The sequence below is a fragment of the Sinocyclocheilus anshuiensis genome, unplaced genomic scaffold (assembly GCF_001515605.1).
Source record: "Sinocyclocheilus anshuiensis isolate Anshui unplaced genomic scaffold, SAMN03320099.WGS_v1.1 scaffold140, whole genome shotgun sequence".
Taxonomy (NCBI): Eukaryota; Metazoa; Chordata; class Actinopteri; order Cypriniformes; family Cyprinidae; genus Sinocyclocheilus; species Sinocyclocheilus anshuiensis.
The window spans coordinates 2,015,577-2,032,277 of NW_015554147.1; the positions used below are offsets into that span (position 1 = coordinate 2,015,577).

Here is a 16,701-nt window from a genome sequence, read left to right on the forward strand (position 1 = left end):
CCTTTTAATATCTGCGTTTTACTACATTACTACTTGATGCAAACTGCGTAAAAATAACTGGCGGTCAGTGGGGCAAAGCTTCGTTTTACCCTCCAGGTGGGCATTTTTATAAGGGTGTGACGTCACATGAAAACTATCATTTAGGATATCGATAAAACAGGAACTTATTACAGAGTAGGTCTGTAATACTATGAATATTTTGCCGGAGTCCCGCGAATCATTTTATTATACCACATCCTGCACAGTGTCTACCCGTCCGCACCCGCACTCACACTCACTCGCCCATCAAGTCTTGTCCCGTGCCGCACTCTGTTGCGTCGGGTCCCGCGGGAATGCAGGTTTCTACTCCACGGTTCCTTCAAACGTAAAGAAGCCTTTTTTTCTGTGGTTCCTCTGTTTTACGGACTTGCAGCTTTTTTTTTTTTGACCCAGGTGGTGGAATTTGACGAGCCGTCCAAGCTCTTGGCGAACGAAAACTCACGCTTCTGTGCGATGCTGGCAGCGGTGGAGAACAAAATCTCTGTAAGAGGCTAAAGGATGTCCGAGCCAAGGTTTCAACAGAATTTTCATTTTTGGGTGAACTAACCCTTTAAAGTGCCATAATATATTTAAAACCGTAATATTCTCTATATTAATGATGCATAGTTTATATAGGCAAGCAGATGAGGCGGGAATATGAACGCAATCCGCTTAATGGTTCAGTGTTTTCCTTCTAATGGTTTTCTATGGGAAACCATGCTGAAGGGAACATTCTCCATTAATATTCCAGTCATTGCTGCTTCAATGTTACTCCCTCCTGCAAACCTATAGGGACCTGGGGAGGGAGGTTATTGTATTTCCATGAAACTCATGGGCTGTCATTAGGGGCATGCCTGTTAAGATGTACTACTTACGAGCTTAAATGGTTAGGTCAAGAAACACTGACACTGTAATGATATTTACGTAATGAAGAGGGGAAATCAGTTTTCATGCAAACTGGTATGTTTCACAGAGTACATATCTCTGTTTATATGAATATATATATATATATATATATATGTATATATTTACAAGGTGGTTGTAAATCCTTGTAAGTCCTTTTTGTACCGATTATGCTGGTCTATGTACAGTGTGTAATATATATATATATATATATATATATATATATATATATATATACATACATATAGACATACATATATATATACACATACATACATATATATATATATATATACATACATTCAGATGTATCATCTTTCATTACAGTTTAATATTTTTGACAACTTGACTGTCTTCAGTACATGTGTAAATGTCGTCTTATGACTTGAACCCTAAACTTTGGCACAGGTGATGCTGTCCACAGGATGTTGAACAAGCACTGAGTAAGTGGGACTCTTTAAGAGAAACAGTGCTGTTTATTTACTGTCTCCTTGTTCAGCACACCAAGGATTCAGTCTTAGCTAAGATGCCTTTGTATATTTATAACCTACTTCCACTGTTAACATTTTTGCCTGTTCCTTTTCTTTTTCCTCTTATGTGGTATTGTTTTTGCTCTTTTATGTATGAAAGCATTTCTCATTTTTGGCTTGTTTTTGCACTTTGTATCAACCTCTGTAGGAGGTGACTGATTTTGTTTGGACTTTGTCCCAAAAGAGATGCTTGTCGAGGCCAAATTTGCTAGAACGGGCCTTTTGTTTTTTTTGTGTGTGTGTTATGTTGTCTATCACAGCACTGGTACAAAGAGGTCACACTGAATGGACCTTCTGAATCAGGTTGTGATGGTCGTTTGTGGTCTGCATGAAGGGGAATCTGATTTCCAACAAGTCCCCTCATCAGACCCTGCAGAAATGTCTGTCATTTCCATTTCTTTCCATAGCCTTAGCATGGTTTCTTAACTGCCTTGTGAAAAGGGTGGAAGAAGAGTCTCAATAAATTTATTTTAGGTTTACCCTTTCTGTGTCTATGTTTCTGGATTACTGAGAGAAGATTAACTGTAATACAAATGTGATACCAGAGTGATATGCTTATAGAAGAAGTCATTTTAGTCATTATACACTGAGGCAAAATTATACTCCATGTGCCTTTTTCACAGATTCACTCCTGTTACACATCCTGTTATCCTGCCATTTCCTCATAAGAATTACCTCCAATATATTTCTATTTCTGTTCACCTTGGGTGGAACAATTATGGCAGTGCTCAGAAAAGAACATTACAATTTCTGAGGGAGACAACGACCCAAAGAAAGAGTGATATACTTGAGTCATACAATGAATGAGTCATTAACATTTTTAAAATATTACATTATTTTTTTCTGTTAATGACACATCAAATTAATTTTGGAGAAAGGATGTAAAGTCCCTTCCACAAACACCTCTGCCCAGTGAGAGAAGGCAGGACGGTGTCCAGGATGACAAGGGAAACCAGCACTTTTGGAGATTACAACAGTGTACTTGTAAATGGACCTGAGCAGCCAGCACAGTATTATGTGCTCATGCAGGATGGCTCTTTCCCCTACAGACTTTCTGTGCCAACCAACTGCAACAAGAGTTTACTGCAGTATATAATATTACTGAGGTTATTCATTTAGCCAACACTTATCCCAAGAACAGTCCCTCTGGAGAACCCTGGGGTTAATGGGATAGTTTCAAACACCATACATAATGTGATTCATTAACTATTACAGTTGTACCTTAGGCAAAATACCTAAAGGAATAGTTTATCCAAAAATAAAAATGAATTAATCTACCCACCGTCATATCGCTTAAAAGAATGAAAAACAAAAGAAATGATTTAGCGAAATGTTCAAAATGCAGAATTGTGTGACCTTCTTATAATGTAATGCCACAATGATGTAATGTTTCAAGCAACATGATGATAAATAAATGACTGAATTTTATTTTCAAGTGAACTATTCTTTAAATGTCCTACTAAAGGTTCATGAATCATCCATTCTGGAATCTGTTGGCAAGATTAAGTTTATTTATATACCACGACATACACAATGGTAAATCAGTTCTTTACATGAAAATGATTTATTTTTTTTTTTAATAGTAGTCATAAAAAGGTACATAAGAAATAATCAAAGTAGCAACATTTGGGTTACTCCTGACAACTTCTGGAAGCTTTTTCCAGCTGTGGTTAGTATAACGGCTAAACACCGTCTCACCAGCATATCTGCAAGGTATTTTGGTCCAAAGCCATTATGGGATTTCCATACAATTAAAAGTATTCTGAAATGGAACTGGCAGCCAATATAATGAACTAATGACTTGTTTTTTGGTTTTGTTCAGGAGCCTGCAGCAGTGTTTTGTATGAGCTTCAACTGTCTAATAGTCCTCATGGCAAGGCCAGTAAGAAGTCTATTGCAGTAATCTACCCTGCTGCTCATGAATGCATGAATAAGCTTCTCTAGGCCTTGTTTGTGCACAAATGATCTGATTTGTACTGTTTTGGATGGCAGTAGGCTAATTTAGTTATGGCTTTTGAAATAATATTCCAGAATGTTACCAAGGTTCCTGACTTCATTTAATATTTCTGACTTCTTTGATATTTCATCTTTATTGTCAAATATAATGACCTCTCTTTTGTCTTTATTCAACTTGGAATATCCAGCTGTGAATTATATGGCCTATGGGAGTATACAAATTGGAACAGTCGAGGCTCAAGGATTGAAACGTGTGGAACTCCATGTATCATGGCAGCCCAAGTTAGATTCGTAAATGTACACAAAGCTGCCCTGCCTGCTAAATATATGACCTGAACCATCTAAGCACTGTTTCAGAGAGTCCTACCCACATTTTCAGTCTGTTAATGAGTACATTGTGGTCGACAGTATCAAATGCAGCACTGAGATCTAATAAAACCAACATTTTGCTAGAATCAGTATTTAAAGGGACAGTTCACCCAAAAAACTGAAATTCTGTTCCAAACCTGTATGAGTTTATTTCCTCATTTAAACATAAAAGAAGATATTTTTTTCCATACTATGGCAGTCAATAGGGTCCATCAACTGTTTGGTTACACACATCCTTCAAAATATATTGTGTGTTCAGTAAGAAAGAAATTCATAGGTTTGGAGTAAATAATAACATCATTTTCATTCTAATTCATCTATTATCAACAGTACTGTGGGCACTTTATATAAACTACATTGTAATCCATAACAAACATAGCCCAGTCCTGCTGTTTTCCAGTGTTTTTGCGGTTGATCGTGAGATGTGCTGGAGCTCCGCAGCGCCCCCCTGCAGCTCGAAAACTTTCCCGTCTCGAAGTGATTTCCTCCCCTGTTTTTACTTCCTGTTTTCTAAGGGAGTCACTTAGATCGGTTCTGCTCATCGGGGTTTCACTATGCGTTTCTTCTTCTAGCGGTAGTTTTTACCGATCTCTCCGTAGGGGTCTCAGGACGGACTGGGACATCCACGCGTATATTCTGCTTTAGATGGAGGTCGGAGGGCTGAAGTCAGTCGTGTCTACGGCTCTAATGGATTTTACGTAGACTTGTGTTTTGTTTTAATGCTTTTTACTGCCTTCCTGGTCGTTTTATTATCATTTCTTGCATTCGGTTTCCTCCTCCGCGGAGTGTCCAGCCTCGACCGCCCCTTTAACTCCAGCAACAATGTAACTAACTCGATCGCTCTTTCATCTGTCTTCCGCCGAGCTCGAGCTCAACCCCGAAGACCGCCGCGCGCGGTCGCCGCTTTTAAAGTTTGACGCTGTCGTCACGTTATCGTGTATTTATTCGCCAAACTCTACGATGGCCGAGCTGCAGCGGCCGACGCTGTGCTGCTGTCGGAAAGTGCTGGCCGTGCCCGGTAATAAGTCCTGCGAGGGCGGCCGGAGTCTGGCGTACTGTCGCCTGGTGGACGTCGCGTCGGCGTCCAACTTCCACAGCTTTAAACTCCGACATTTCCACCTGGACCTCCACCTGAACTTCGCCGTCAAGAGGATGACGGGATGGCAGGTTCTGGAGCTCACGCCCGTCCAGCCCGGCGTCCAGTCCCTCATTCTGGACACGCATCCTTCGTTATTAATTCATTCCGTGGACTGCAAGGTGCCCGGCGCGTCTGGTGCTCCCGACGTGTTTTTGTCGCTCACCTACCGAATAGAACCGTTCACCGATTACGGATCGTCTCTGAACATCAGCCTCCCGGCCGCGGTGATCCGGCCGCACCGGGCTTTCCGTGTCACCATCCGCTACACTACCACAGACAGCCCTGCGGTAAGGTCAACGCGGTGACAGCTGACGAGCTGCCACTGATACACGCTAATAATAACTTTGTTGCACAGGACTATTGTACACAGAGTCAATATCCACTAAAATATCCCGGCAGTGGAGCCTTAATGTTGATGACCAGCTCTGCCACCTTCGCTTTTATGGCCTTGTTTTGGGAGATTTAAGGGGTCCTGTGGGACACGGGATTGTAACATGCTTGTGGGATCACCCCATTTATTTATTAGACACATGCAAAGGGGAAAACAGTGAGTGTACTGGAGCTATACTGATAAGAATGACCTCAGTGTAGTGTCATGTCCCCTTAAGTGGATAACTAGAGTTATCCAGGTCATGATTATGAGTGCACGAGGTAATTACTGGAAGGTGGGCTGTGTTAAACAGGTTTTGTTTTTTAGTTTTTAGTAGTGTTCAATCCCTTGAATACATTCTAGCAACAAAGCCTTTAAATAATTTCTGCCAGAAATAACATTTACATTTTTTTTTCTCTAGTGCTGTCAAACAATTTAATGGCGATTAATCCATCCAAAATAAAAGTTTTTGTTTACATAATATATGGGTCTACTGTGTATATTTATATAAATACACAAACATACATGTATATATACTCGTATATAATTTATATTATATTTAAATATAAATATTTAATATAAAAACAAAACATATTTTTCTTAAATATATAGATGCATGTGTGTGTATTTATATATACACAATAAATAAACACAGATCACACACATACATTATGTAAACACGATTTTTTATTTTGGATGCGATTAATCGTGTGACAGCACTATTTTTTTCATTAGTTTTCTTTATATATAAAAAAATGTAATAATAATAATAATAATTTGCAGTATTAGCCAGAAACTATACAGCTATAATGTATCAGCATGACAACTGTGTTTCGTGGAAAAGTCTTTTTCAACGCAGCAAAGCATAACATCGTTCTTATTATCATTATCACAATTTCAATCAAAACCTCATCTATAATAGCCAGCTAGATTAAAACACTTGACATCAGCAGAATTCATAACAAATTAAACAACAAACATCACAGAGAGTCAAATATATGAGTTTGCAATGCATAAAAACATTACATATCAAAATGAACACTCTGTAAGCTGCCCAAAATTGGCCCCAGGCTATAAGGTGATTCTGACTGCTGAGCCCTGCTTACACTGTGCTATTTTAGTGGTGTAATATACACACAAAACATGGGCATTTTAGCTGCTCACCTCTATATGGGTAGTTGTCTTTTGTTTCTTCAACTTCATCAATTTAACTTGACGTTTGGATTCACAACTGCTTCACCTGTTAATTAATCAGTGCTTTAATCTATTAACCATGCAACCTAAACCTTGTTACGTAAATCTGTATTGAATCATTTGCATGTTCAGAGCTATTCCCTAGAACGTTTATTTGCCAAAGCTATTCCCTCACCTCATTGTTCCCTGGTTCCTTCATCAGATTTGGTGGCTGGATGCAGAGCTGACATGCGGACAAACCCGTCCGTTGGTCTTCACTCAGGGTCACTCGGTCTGCAACCGGTCGTTTTTTCCCTGTTTTGACACGCCAGCTGTCAAAAGCACCTACTCTGCCACTGTCAGGGTAAGTCTATCTAAGCTGCTCAGATCCACCAAAACAGCTCTGTGGGCATTCAGTGTTGTTTTCTGGTTTTAGATCATGTGTACTGCGTTACAGGTACCAGAGGGTGTTACAGTATTGATGAGTGCCTCAAGAAGTGCATACTCTAAACAGGACAGGGTTTTCCAGTTCTCCATGGAGTACCCTGTCCCAGCCTACTTGGTTGCCCTGGTGGCAGGAGACCTACAGCATGCAGACATTGGGCCCAGGTAAACAGGGATGGAGTACCCCTGCTGAAAAGAAGAGAATAGTTTGATACCAGCATATGCTGTTTTGAACAGCGATATACTGGTGTTCACTCTAGGATACGCTTGCGGCGGTTTGTCTCAAATAGGTTGCTTAACCACAAGTGGCAAGACCACAACATTTACCAGCATGAAGGTGCTACCTTGGTCAACAAGGTTAACAGAAAAACCATGCCGGTTGCTGTTTTTGCTTCCAAACAGCATGGATATGCTGGTTCATCAGCTATATCCAGCATAACCAGCCTAGAAATGCTGACTTTTTTAGCTGGCTTATGTACCAATTATCTAAGATATGTGCATTGTTTTCATTAGTGTTCAATGCTTTACCTTGGCCACAATCTGCTTTTAGGAGTCGTGTGTGGGCAGAGCCCTGCATCCTAACGTGTGCGGTCAGTAAACTGGGCGGCAATGTGGAGCGCTGGCTTAATGTGGCAGAGGGGCTTTTTGGGCCCTATGTATGGGGAAGGTCAGTTCCGTACTCTTCAGTCATATCAATCTTGTTCGCCTTGTTGCATCAAGCTTGTTGTCATATTCAGGTATTAACCTGTCTCTTCCTTTACAGGTACGACATAGTGTTCCTTCCTCCTTCATTCCCCATCGTTGCCATGGAGAATCCCTGTCTTACTTTCATAATTTCCTCCATACTGGAGAGTCAAGAGTTTCTGCTGATTGATGTCATCCATGAGATTGCTCACGGCTGGTTTGGCAATGCCGTCACCAATGCTACCTGGGAAGAAATGTGGCTCAGTGAGGGTCTGGCCACTTATGCTCAGAGGCGCATTACCACAGAGGCCTATGGTATACATGTCCTCACACGTATCCAAACTTAGAAACATCACCATGTAGGCCTTTTGGAAATGTTTATGTATACTTTCCACAAAGATTCATACTTGTGTAGAATGATGCCAGTGATATGGGAGTGTTATACCCCAGCAAATGCAAAACCTCTGTGGAGTGATTCACACAGGCCTATAAATATTCCACAATGCTCTCGTTACATTTATCACTTCAATTTTCTGATTCAGGAGAAGCCTTCACTTGTCTTGAGACAGTGTTCCGTCTAGATGCTCTTCACAGACAGATGCGTCTTCTTGGAGACAACAATCCTGTCAGTAAGCTGCAGGCCAAATTTGAGCCAGGTACAACCTTTTTAACAATATAAACCAGCCTTTGTACGAGGCTGAAAGAGACCTTGGGTTTGGCACGTGGTGCTTTTTCCGTACACCTGAAATAGCTGTGTGGTAAATGCATCTAAAATTCCTGGTTACTAAGATTTCAGAAAGACAGAAGCAAGGAAAATCCTAATTTGCAATGTTGAGCCTGTCTGGAAAATGTGCTTAAATATTTATAATGTTCTTGTGAAGTGTCAGACCCATGATTCATGGGTCAGTGTACCATGTTATCCATTTTCCTTCTCTTTCTCCAAAGGTGTAAACCCCAGCAGTCTAATGAATCTGTTCACCTATGAGAAAGGCTTCTGCTTTGTATCTTACCTCTCACAGCTGTGTGGCGACATCAAGAGATTTGATAGCTTTCTTAGGGTGAGAAACATGACATTCACCACACATGCGTGAATTTTCATGCTCCACTGTACATATATGGCATGGTCCACACATGAAGTTTCTGAATTCGTGCACTGTGCACTGTGTAGGCCTACATTGAGAAGTTCAGATTCAGCAGCGTAATCGCTCAGGATCTGTTGGACTTTTTCCTTGGCTTCTTCCCTGAGCTGAAGGAGAGCTGTGTTGCTGAACGAGAGGGTGAGTTTCGACAGCTGTCAAAGATGATGATTAACACACAGAGACACTTATAGTTACTCATCTCACTGCGCTCCATTTGTCCTCGGTTAGGATTTTCCCTGTTGAGCCAGTCATAACACCCAGTGTGAGGGGTCAAAGCAACATTAGCAGTGCGAGAGATGGAGGCTAAATAAACAGAAATGTGACACTTCTTCCCCTCCTTCTTCCTTCCCCTCTTGCTCAGGTCTGGAATTTGAGCGATGGTTAAATGGCTGTGGTCCTCCGTTATGTGAACCGGATCTCTCGGCGGGTAGAGCTCTAACAGGCACTGTTCAGCACCTGTGTGATCTTTGGGGCATGGATGCCCCTGACCCCCAAGTGATCTCTACATTTGACCTCTCCTCCTGGAGCACCTTTCAGACTGTCCTCTTCCTGGACCGCCTTCTAGACCGCTCACCTCTGTCTCAAGGTATTAAGAATCCATTTCGCAATTTGTCAACATTCTTTTCATTTTAGTATCCCCTTTGCGTTGATGTTTGACATCTCTTCTCTTGTAATGTGAAATGTGATTGACCTTTCAGAAGTGATGAGTCTTTTGTCAAGCTGCTACTCTGCGTTGTTGGACGGCATGAACGCTGAAGTCCAGATTCGATGGCTGCAGATTGTTGTGCGGAACAGCTTTTATCCTGATCTGCCCCGAGTTCGCAGCTTCTTGCATAAACACGTGAGTTTTGTGAATTAAGTGCCTTTTGGGCTGTAACTGATAATGCATTTAAGGGGACATAACACACACAGTTTCGGCCAATCTCATGTTAGGATCTTGAGGATCTATATAGTAGTATTGCATTCTTCATATCTCCAAAGAATCTTGATTTAGTTTGATCAGATTCATAGAAGAAAGATACAGCTTTACGATTCTCTCAGAAAACAGCCGAGCTCCTGGAGGTGTGTTGTGGGTGGATCTAGCGAGTCGCGAGCACTTAGGCGCCGATTACCAACAATACACAGAAATTTGATGCAGTTTTACTCTCCGCCTGCTAATGACCGGGATCTATTAGCGCTGGGACCGCTCCATCTTTCAGTATCAAACGATGTGCAAATCCAGCGTCAAACTGGGCCTTGCTGATAAAATATTCGTCACCAAAATGACGGGAACAAACAAACACGCTTGCAAAACTCCATTGCTGTCCCGAAAAAACAAACTGCATCCACTGTTCACGTAATGCTGGGTTCTTTGGGAAGCTGAACAAGGTTATCTTTCCCTCACATCCAAAAACACACTTCTTTGGAGACATTCTTCTCGAGCAAGTCCTGTGCAGCGCTGCCAACGACTGCCGTAACCTGAACGAAGCACGTTGATGGGCTGCTCTTGCTCTCGCTCTGGTTGATGTGTGCGCGCACTCTTCCTGGAGAAGTGCCCATACAAGAAATTCCCCCCTTCATGACATCATGAAGGGCCATGCTCGAAAAAAAAACTTTCCAAAACGTATGCAAACCCAGAAGGGAGTGTATTTGGCACAGAAATACTAATTTTTTTGAAACTTTGGCCATGTTTAGCATGAGAATCCAACTATTTAACAGTGTAAATAACTCAGAATGCATGAAATAGCATTAGACCCCCCTCCCTTTAATGTAGCATTTCCTTATTGATTGTAAGAGCCTTTTGTGTGGTCTGAAGCTAGTAAGCTGAGTTAAAGCAAATCAGTATCTTATTTTGTTTAGAGGACACAAACACTATTAAGCTAGGGACAGTCTGGTTTGTAAAAGCGTGTAATTCAGTGAGTTAGTGTCTGGCACTCTCTGTTTCTCCCTCACCCCTCCAACTCAATATAAACTGAGTTTTCCTTAAAGGGCATCCACATTCCAGTGTTTCTAATAAACACTCTCGGCTAGTCTTTGACTATTAACTGCTTATGACGTCATGTCTCTTTTCAGAGCTGTGAAGAGATGTGCTCAATCACAACCAGTTTGGCTGGTTTCTTTTGCTTCATCGAAAGCATGTTGTATTGATTACCGTATTCTAAAGAGTATTGTGTCAAGCATTATTACAGTTCATCCTAAGAGATTGTAAAAAAATTATGAATTCTTCAAAGTGAATCCTGATGATACCATAACTTGTCATACATGGCAAACAATTTGAAATGTATAAAATCTCCAAAGTGGAGGAGATATGAAACATACCGATCTAACACTAACTTCTGATTAGATGAGACGTGTTTAAAGCCATAGTACAATAGACAATATACACTCACCTGTGACCGCACATCAGTTTGCTACATTAAAATTATTGTTTAATTATTATGTTACTTGCCAGTTGAATGTTTTTTTAATTACAATTAATAATGTAACTTTTTATTGAACATTGGTGTCTTTATAATATTGGAAACCTTCAATACAAGAAAAAGGTTATTGTTTTAGGCGCTTCTCTTTGCTTGACTACAAACTCCTTATCTGGTGTAAAAACGTATTGCTTTATCACATGAAGGAGATATTTAAAGGATTCTCGTCAGAGTTATATTAAAGTGCCCCTATTATGGGTAATGAAAGGTTAATATTTTGGTTTTGGGAGTCCCTAACAACAGGTTGACATGCATGCAAGGTCAAAAAACACTTTCATTGTCTTATAATATGCATGTATTTTTACCTTACTTGCTCAACGACTCCCAAACGATTCACTCAACAATTCATTTTTCCAAACCCCTCCTTTGCGTGACGCTAATCTGCGGTGGTTGGTCCGATTGGTCTCATTTTCATTTCATCTCGCCTGTAATGCCTGATAAAGCAGCGTTTGTGAGCGCAGTGCTGCTTTGCGTACAGCGTTACCGGGGAAACCGTTATTTTTAGTGGCACCTAGTGGCAAAGAATGAATTTGCATTTTCATTCAAACCAACGCGAAAAGACCAACAAGTGGGCGGCAATATGCTAATGTTTCATGTTGACGTCAACATGAAAGGGCTTGGGATTCGTTTTAAAAAACGACTCGTTTCAATGATTCAGAGTCGACTCTTTCTTTTGAGAGACAATAACTTTATACACAGTGCACTTTCAGATTTATAACTTTGCAGGATGTTTTCATTCACTTAGAGCTGTGTTACACACTGCATCAAAGGTAATTTTCAAAAATCCATAATAGGGGCACTTTAAAGTGTGAGTAGTATAGTTTGACTTTTGTCACTACTTTCACTGAGGCATTCTGACTTGACCTTACTGAGGTGCTGTTTTAAATTAAGAATTGGGCATTGTATGCATAGAAAATAAATGTTTAATCTTGTCTGTTTAGCAGTGGGTTGTCTATTAACTTTCCTCTTCCTTTTTTCTTTCTAGACCTCACGGATGTACACAGTGCCCCTTTATGAGGATCTGTGTGGAGGGGTGATGAAGTGTTTTGCTGTGGAGGTATTTTATCAAACTCAGGCCCGTTTGCACCCAAATCTATGCAGGACACTTCAGCAGATACTGTTCCAAAGCAGCGCCCTTAACACCAGCACAGCTCCATCTTTACTCACATCACCACCCTCTGCCCCTTCCTCACCCACAGACCCCCCTGCCAACGGGACCATCGCCCTGCGAGACGTCAATGTGTCCGCATGAGTTCAAAACTTCTGTGGAGAGGCAGAAGGTTTGAGGTGAAAAGCCAGAAGGGCAGGAACTGGACAGAAATTGAACTCCTTGGCTCAGACTGGACCATAGCAATGCATTATGGGAGGCCAGCGCTGATGGGTGTACACTCTCACCAACACTGGGATGTCTGTTTAAAAAGGCAGACACTGATTTTTTATAAGCTAAACATAAAGCTGCTCAGGGCTGTGGAACGAAGTGGAGGACAAATGTTTGCAATGGTTATTATGCCATAACCTGTGTGTTTGTGTGTTTGTGTGTGTGTGTGTGTGTGTGTGTGTGCGTGTGCGTGTGCGTGCACATATGGATAGGGGTATGTCAGTATCAAGGATACTGGTTGTCATCTGTTAGCCATTAACTTTTTGAGTGTGTGTAGATGTGTGTGTCTCGCATATGTTCCGCTGGCCTATGCACATCATCTCATATGTTGTGTTTGCATCTGTTCTCTGAGAAATCAGTTGGAGGACTTAAGATTTCAGAGACTTTCCTTTTGCTAGCTATGCAGGGGTGTTCTGAGGAGGACCAATCCCTGACTAATCGCCTTCCTGGACAGTGTTTGAGAAGTGGCATGAATGCACACAGTCTGTACTCACCGTGCAAATCTGATCATGGCCTAATGAAGATCCTGCAGAACCAACACACTCTCAGCCTTTCTGTGACAAACAGATTGTTTCCTTTTTGTTTGAACTGGAATCTGTTTTTCTCAAGCTTCTCTTTCCTGGTGCTAACCACTCAACGTTAAGTCTCAGGTATATCAAGACAGAAGACGTGGAGCCATGTTAGTGCCTTTCAAACCTTTCAACACTGTGGGTGTTTTCAACACTGCTGTTCAAATGAACAGCCTGAATTTGTTATTTGAGCCATTCTAGGATGACATTGGTGACCATTGTCCTACTTACATTGTGTTAGAGGTTGCTTTCAGGAATTGAGATGCTGTGGTGATTTTTTTTTTTTTAACCAATGCATTTCTTTCACTTCTTTTTTATTTTATAATAGGCAAATTTCCCTTAAATTAGTACGTTTTGAAGAGAAGGGAACAGATTATGATTTGTGAGAATGCAGTGAGTGTGGTGGGTGTTCAGGGTGGTGTTATAGGTAGATGGGTCCAAGCTGATCATCAGTGGCCTTAACTACAAGCAGTAGAAGACTGGTTCAGTTTTACAGGTAATAAAGACATCAGAGAGCACTTTGAAGAGAAGGGAACAGATTATGATTTGTGAGAATGCAGTGGGTGTTCAGGGTGGGGTTATAGGTAGATGGGTCCAAGCTGATCATCAGTGGCCTTAACTACAAGCAGTAGAAGACTGGTTCAGTTTTACAGGTAATAAAGACATCAGAGAGCACTTTGTGTGTCGTACCTGAGGATCCTACCTCGGATTTCACTTTCTTGCATTTGTGGTAGACAAATTCTCAAATTCACTTTTGTTGACTGAAAGCTTAAACACTGCACATCCAACAATAAAAGGGGTTGTATACAACCCTCATCTATTGATGTCTACTTTAATGAGTAAATGTGTTACTGATCCTGTCTGTGTGTGCTCTGATTTTTGTTTTCAGCCATGTGACCCCTTCAGGACAATTTTTTCATGTTTTTTTTTCTATAGGTTCAACTTAGCAACTATGGAATTGAGATTGAATTTTTGTAGATGCTAAATCTTTTGGGGAATGAACTTAATTTAATTACAACTACGACATTAGTAATTACTGTTACTTTACCATTACCTACACCATTGCTTTAGAAAACAGTAACATTGATATTACCACGTTAATAATATGAGAAATAAATCATTGTTTAACATGACAACGGTTAACATGCAAAAAAAAAAAAAAACTATAGGCGCAGACTATAATATGAAATGCAACTTTCACTTTGAGTATCAGGAAATATTTATACACATTCCAGTTATGCAATAAAAACGATGCTTACCTTTTGTCAGTAAAACGGATGGGCCTGTATTTTTTTTTTTAATCTAAACTGGGAGTAAAGAAGCACCGTTTTAATGATAAATCTTTCTCATACTCTAGTCTTTGTCAGTGTTTGCTCATGCTTCAATCTTTAAGTCACTCGATTGCAAACTTATGTACGCTAATGAGTTAACTGTAAGATCGCGCCAATTATTAAAATGGGCGGAGCTAATTGGCGTCGGAAGGCAAAGCACGGAAAAGCACGGTTCTTGTAATGAGATATTTTATGTTATAGATCTCATCTCACGGAAGCATTAAAGGCCAGTGTTGGGGAAAGTTACTTTTAAAAGTAATGCATTACAATATTGCGTTACTCCATAAAAAAGTAACTAATTGCGTTACTTAGTTACTTTTTATGGAAAGTAATGTGCGTTACTTGTAATGAGTTACTCCCAACACTATTAAAGGCTATTATAGGACCATTACACTTAACAGTGGAGGCTATAAATACGTTACAGTATTTTACAGGGGAGGGGCTTGTGAAAATGTAAAAAAAATCTAAATATTATAAAAGTAGAAAAATGAATAAAATAAATAAGTACTAAATATTTAGATTATTTGTGGTGAAATATGACCTGCTTTACATATTTCATGAGATTTACCCCATAAAAGGCATGCCAAGTCTGATATAGGCTAAAGAATTTTTTTTTTGATGAACGCTATCTTGTGCACCTCACGAGTCGAACAGCTGTGCAGGAACCGTGTCATCCTCTAGAGGGCGCTACCGACAACTAATCATTACTCAATAGTCTCTGAAAGTCCTCCTCAGGTAAGTGAATTTACAGCAATGAGGTGCAAACGTGTTGGGTTACTACGTACCTCACATCCCAAAAACATTTAAGGACATTTAAAATAATTTAACAATCAGTTTGCACACAGTGCAAAAGGTCGAGTTGTTCTATTGCGTGATTAATATGGAACAACACGAAATAACGCATCCTTGCGCAATTGAGATGCATCCCTTATCCTTAAATGAAGCAAGTACATTTATAGGCTAGCAGCCAAAGTCCAGTATACTATTGGTATAGCTCGTCCTGTAGAGGGAGCGCAGTGGTGAATCGATAGGAGGGGCAATCTCACATCGGCCGACAGTTGTTTCCAAAGGACGGAGCAGAGGAAAAAGCAACAGTATTCACAGGGAGCCCAGAGAAGACCGACCCGCACCATTCTTTCGCGTCGTTTTGGAAAGAGGACCATCTATTATACTCATGTATTCTACTATTAGATAGATCTGTATTACATACGACCGCAAGGATACTCTGTCCTTGGGTTTTATCGTCGCTGACTGAAGAGAGCGCGCAGAGGCTGCGGCTGGACAGAGGCGCGGTGGAAGCGCGGAGCGCGAGCCGCTGTGGGGCTGATGTGCGCGGCCTGTCCCTCAGCAGCGGCCCGCTATGGCGGAGACCAAGATCATCTATCACCTCGACGAGCAGGAGACTCCCTACCTCATCAAACTACCCATTCCCGCTGAAAACGTAACGCTCGCCGACTTCAAAAATGTCCTCAATAAACCCAACTACAAATTTTTCTTCAAATCCATGGACGATGATTTCGGGTAAGGCACACTATGCGTGTTAAATGACAATAAGACCCTTTGTATTTCTATCGTCCGCTGTTCCTGTCAGACTGGCCACTTTTAGCGGCTTTATTTTGGTTGTCATTATTTTGTCTTTTCGCAAACCTCCCGTCGCTTTCTCTCACACAACCTCAGAAATCGGAGCTTTACTGACTGTGTTAGTACTGTTTCCAGGTCACTGTAAACGCTATATGTACAAACAGGCAACAAATAGCAGTTTCCAGTACATACGCGTCTATTGTATAAACGGTGGTCAGTGTGAATGGCAGGAGGCTTTATGTGATTTGAGGTTCAAAGTCTGAGTTTTTTGTATGAGTAAAAAGACCAGCTTTTGTTCAGTGACAGATCAGTAGTGAAACCATAAACCAGATTAAGACAGTGCTTAACATTACAGTGTCCATTGTTTCATGTTAAAATAATGACTTTCAATAGCAATAACAAAATGTAATTATACAGTATACTTACTCATTAGTTACTCATGTAATTGTACTTTGACATGAGTATTGCAATGTAAATTGTGATTGAAGAAGCATATGTCACTTTAGCCAGTGAATCAGGGCCACTTACATGGAAAATCTGGAAATATCATGTTGTTTTAACTTTGCTTTCCATGGAAAATTCTGTTGTGAAGAAATTTTTTTATAGTTATGTTCAGCTAAAAAAAAAAAAAAAAAAAAAAAAAAAAAAAAGGGGGGCACTTT

General features: G+C 40.6%; 3 protein-coding genes across 5 annotated transcripts in view; all 3 read left to right on the plus strand.

Moving 5' to 3' along the window:
• The window catches only part of LOC107670605 (multidrug resistance-associated protein 5-like), a 40,211-nt gene extending 39,661 nt beyond the window's left edge, over positions 1-550 (plus strand). Inside the window, exon 29 of the mRNA XM_016463247.1 lies at positions 433-550. Within this exon, the coding sequence (XP_016318733.1) occupies positions 433-534 (102 nt within the window). The 3' untranslated portion in view covers positions 535-550. The remainder of the gene's footprint in view (positions 1-432) is intronic.
• A 3,528-nt stretch (positions 551-4,078) lies between these two features.
• Positions 4,079-14,446, plus strand: LOC107670589 (arginyl aminopeptidase-like 1). 3 transcript variants are annotated; one of them, XR_001632103.1, is made up of 12 exons: positions 4,079-5,201; positions 6,681-6,821; positions 6,915-7,066; positions 7,452-7,568; positions 7,665-7,900; positions 8,128-8,241; positions 8,531-8,643; positions 8,754-8,862; positions 9,086-9,310; positions 9,423-9,565; positions 12,166-13,598; positions 13,754-14,446. XR_001632103.1 is itself a non-coding variant. In XM_016463229.1 (11 exons), exons 1-11 carry the CDS (start codon positions 4,737-4,739, stop codon positions 12,430-12,432), a joined length of 2,082 nt encoding a protein of 693 aa, XP_016318715.1. In that variant the 5' UTR covers positions 4,079-4,736; the 3' UTR covers positions 12,433-13,616. The 3 variants fall into 3 exon arrangements, 1 of the variants encoding a protein (XP_016318715.1); XR_001632102.1 differs by having other exon boundaries at positions 12,166-13,554; positions 13,712-14,446; XM_016463229.1 differs by lacking the exon at positions 13,754-14,446 and having other exon boundaries at positions 12,166-13,616.
• Positions 14,447-15,477: 1,031 nt separating this feature from the next.
• The window catches only part of LOC107670590 (segment polarity protein dishevelled homolog DVL-3-like), a 34,700-nt gene continuing 33,476 nt past the window's right edge, over positions 15,478-16,701 (plus strand). The window contains exon 1 of the mRNA XM_016463230.1: positions 15,478-15,979. Coding sequence (XP_016318716.1) covers positions 15,819-15,979 — 161 coding nt within the window. The 5' untranslated portion in view covers positions 15,478-15,818. The remainder of the gene's footprint in view (positions 15,980-16,701) is intronic.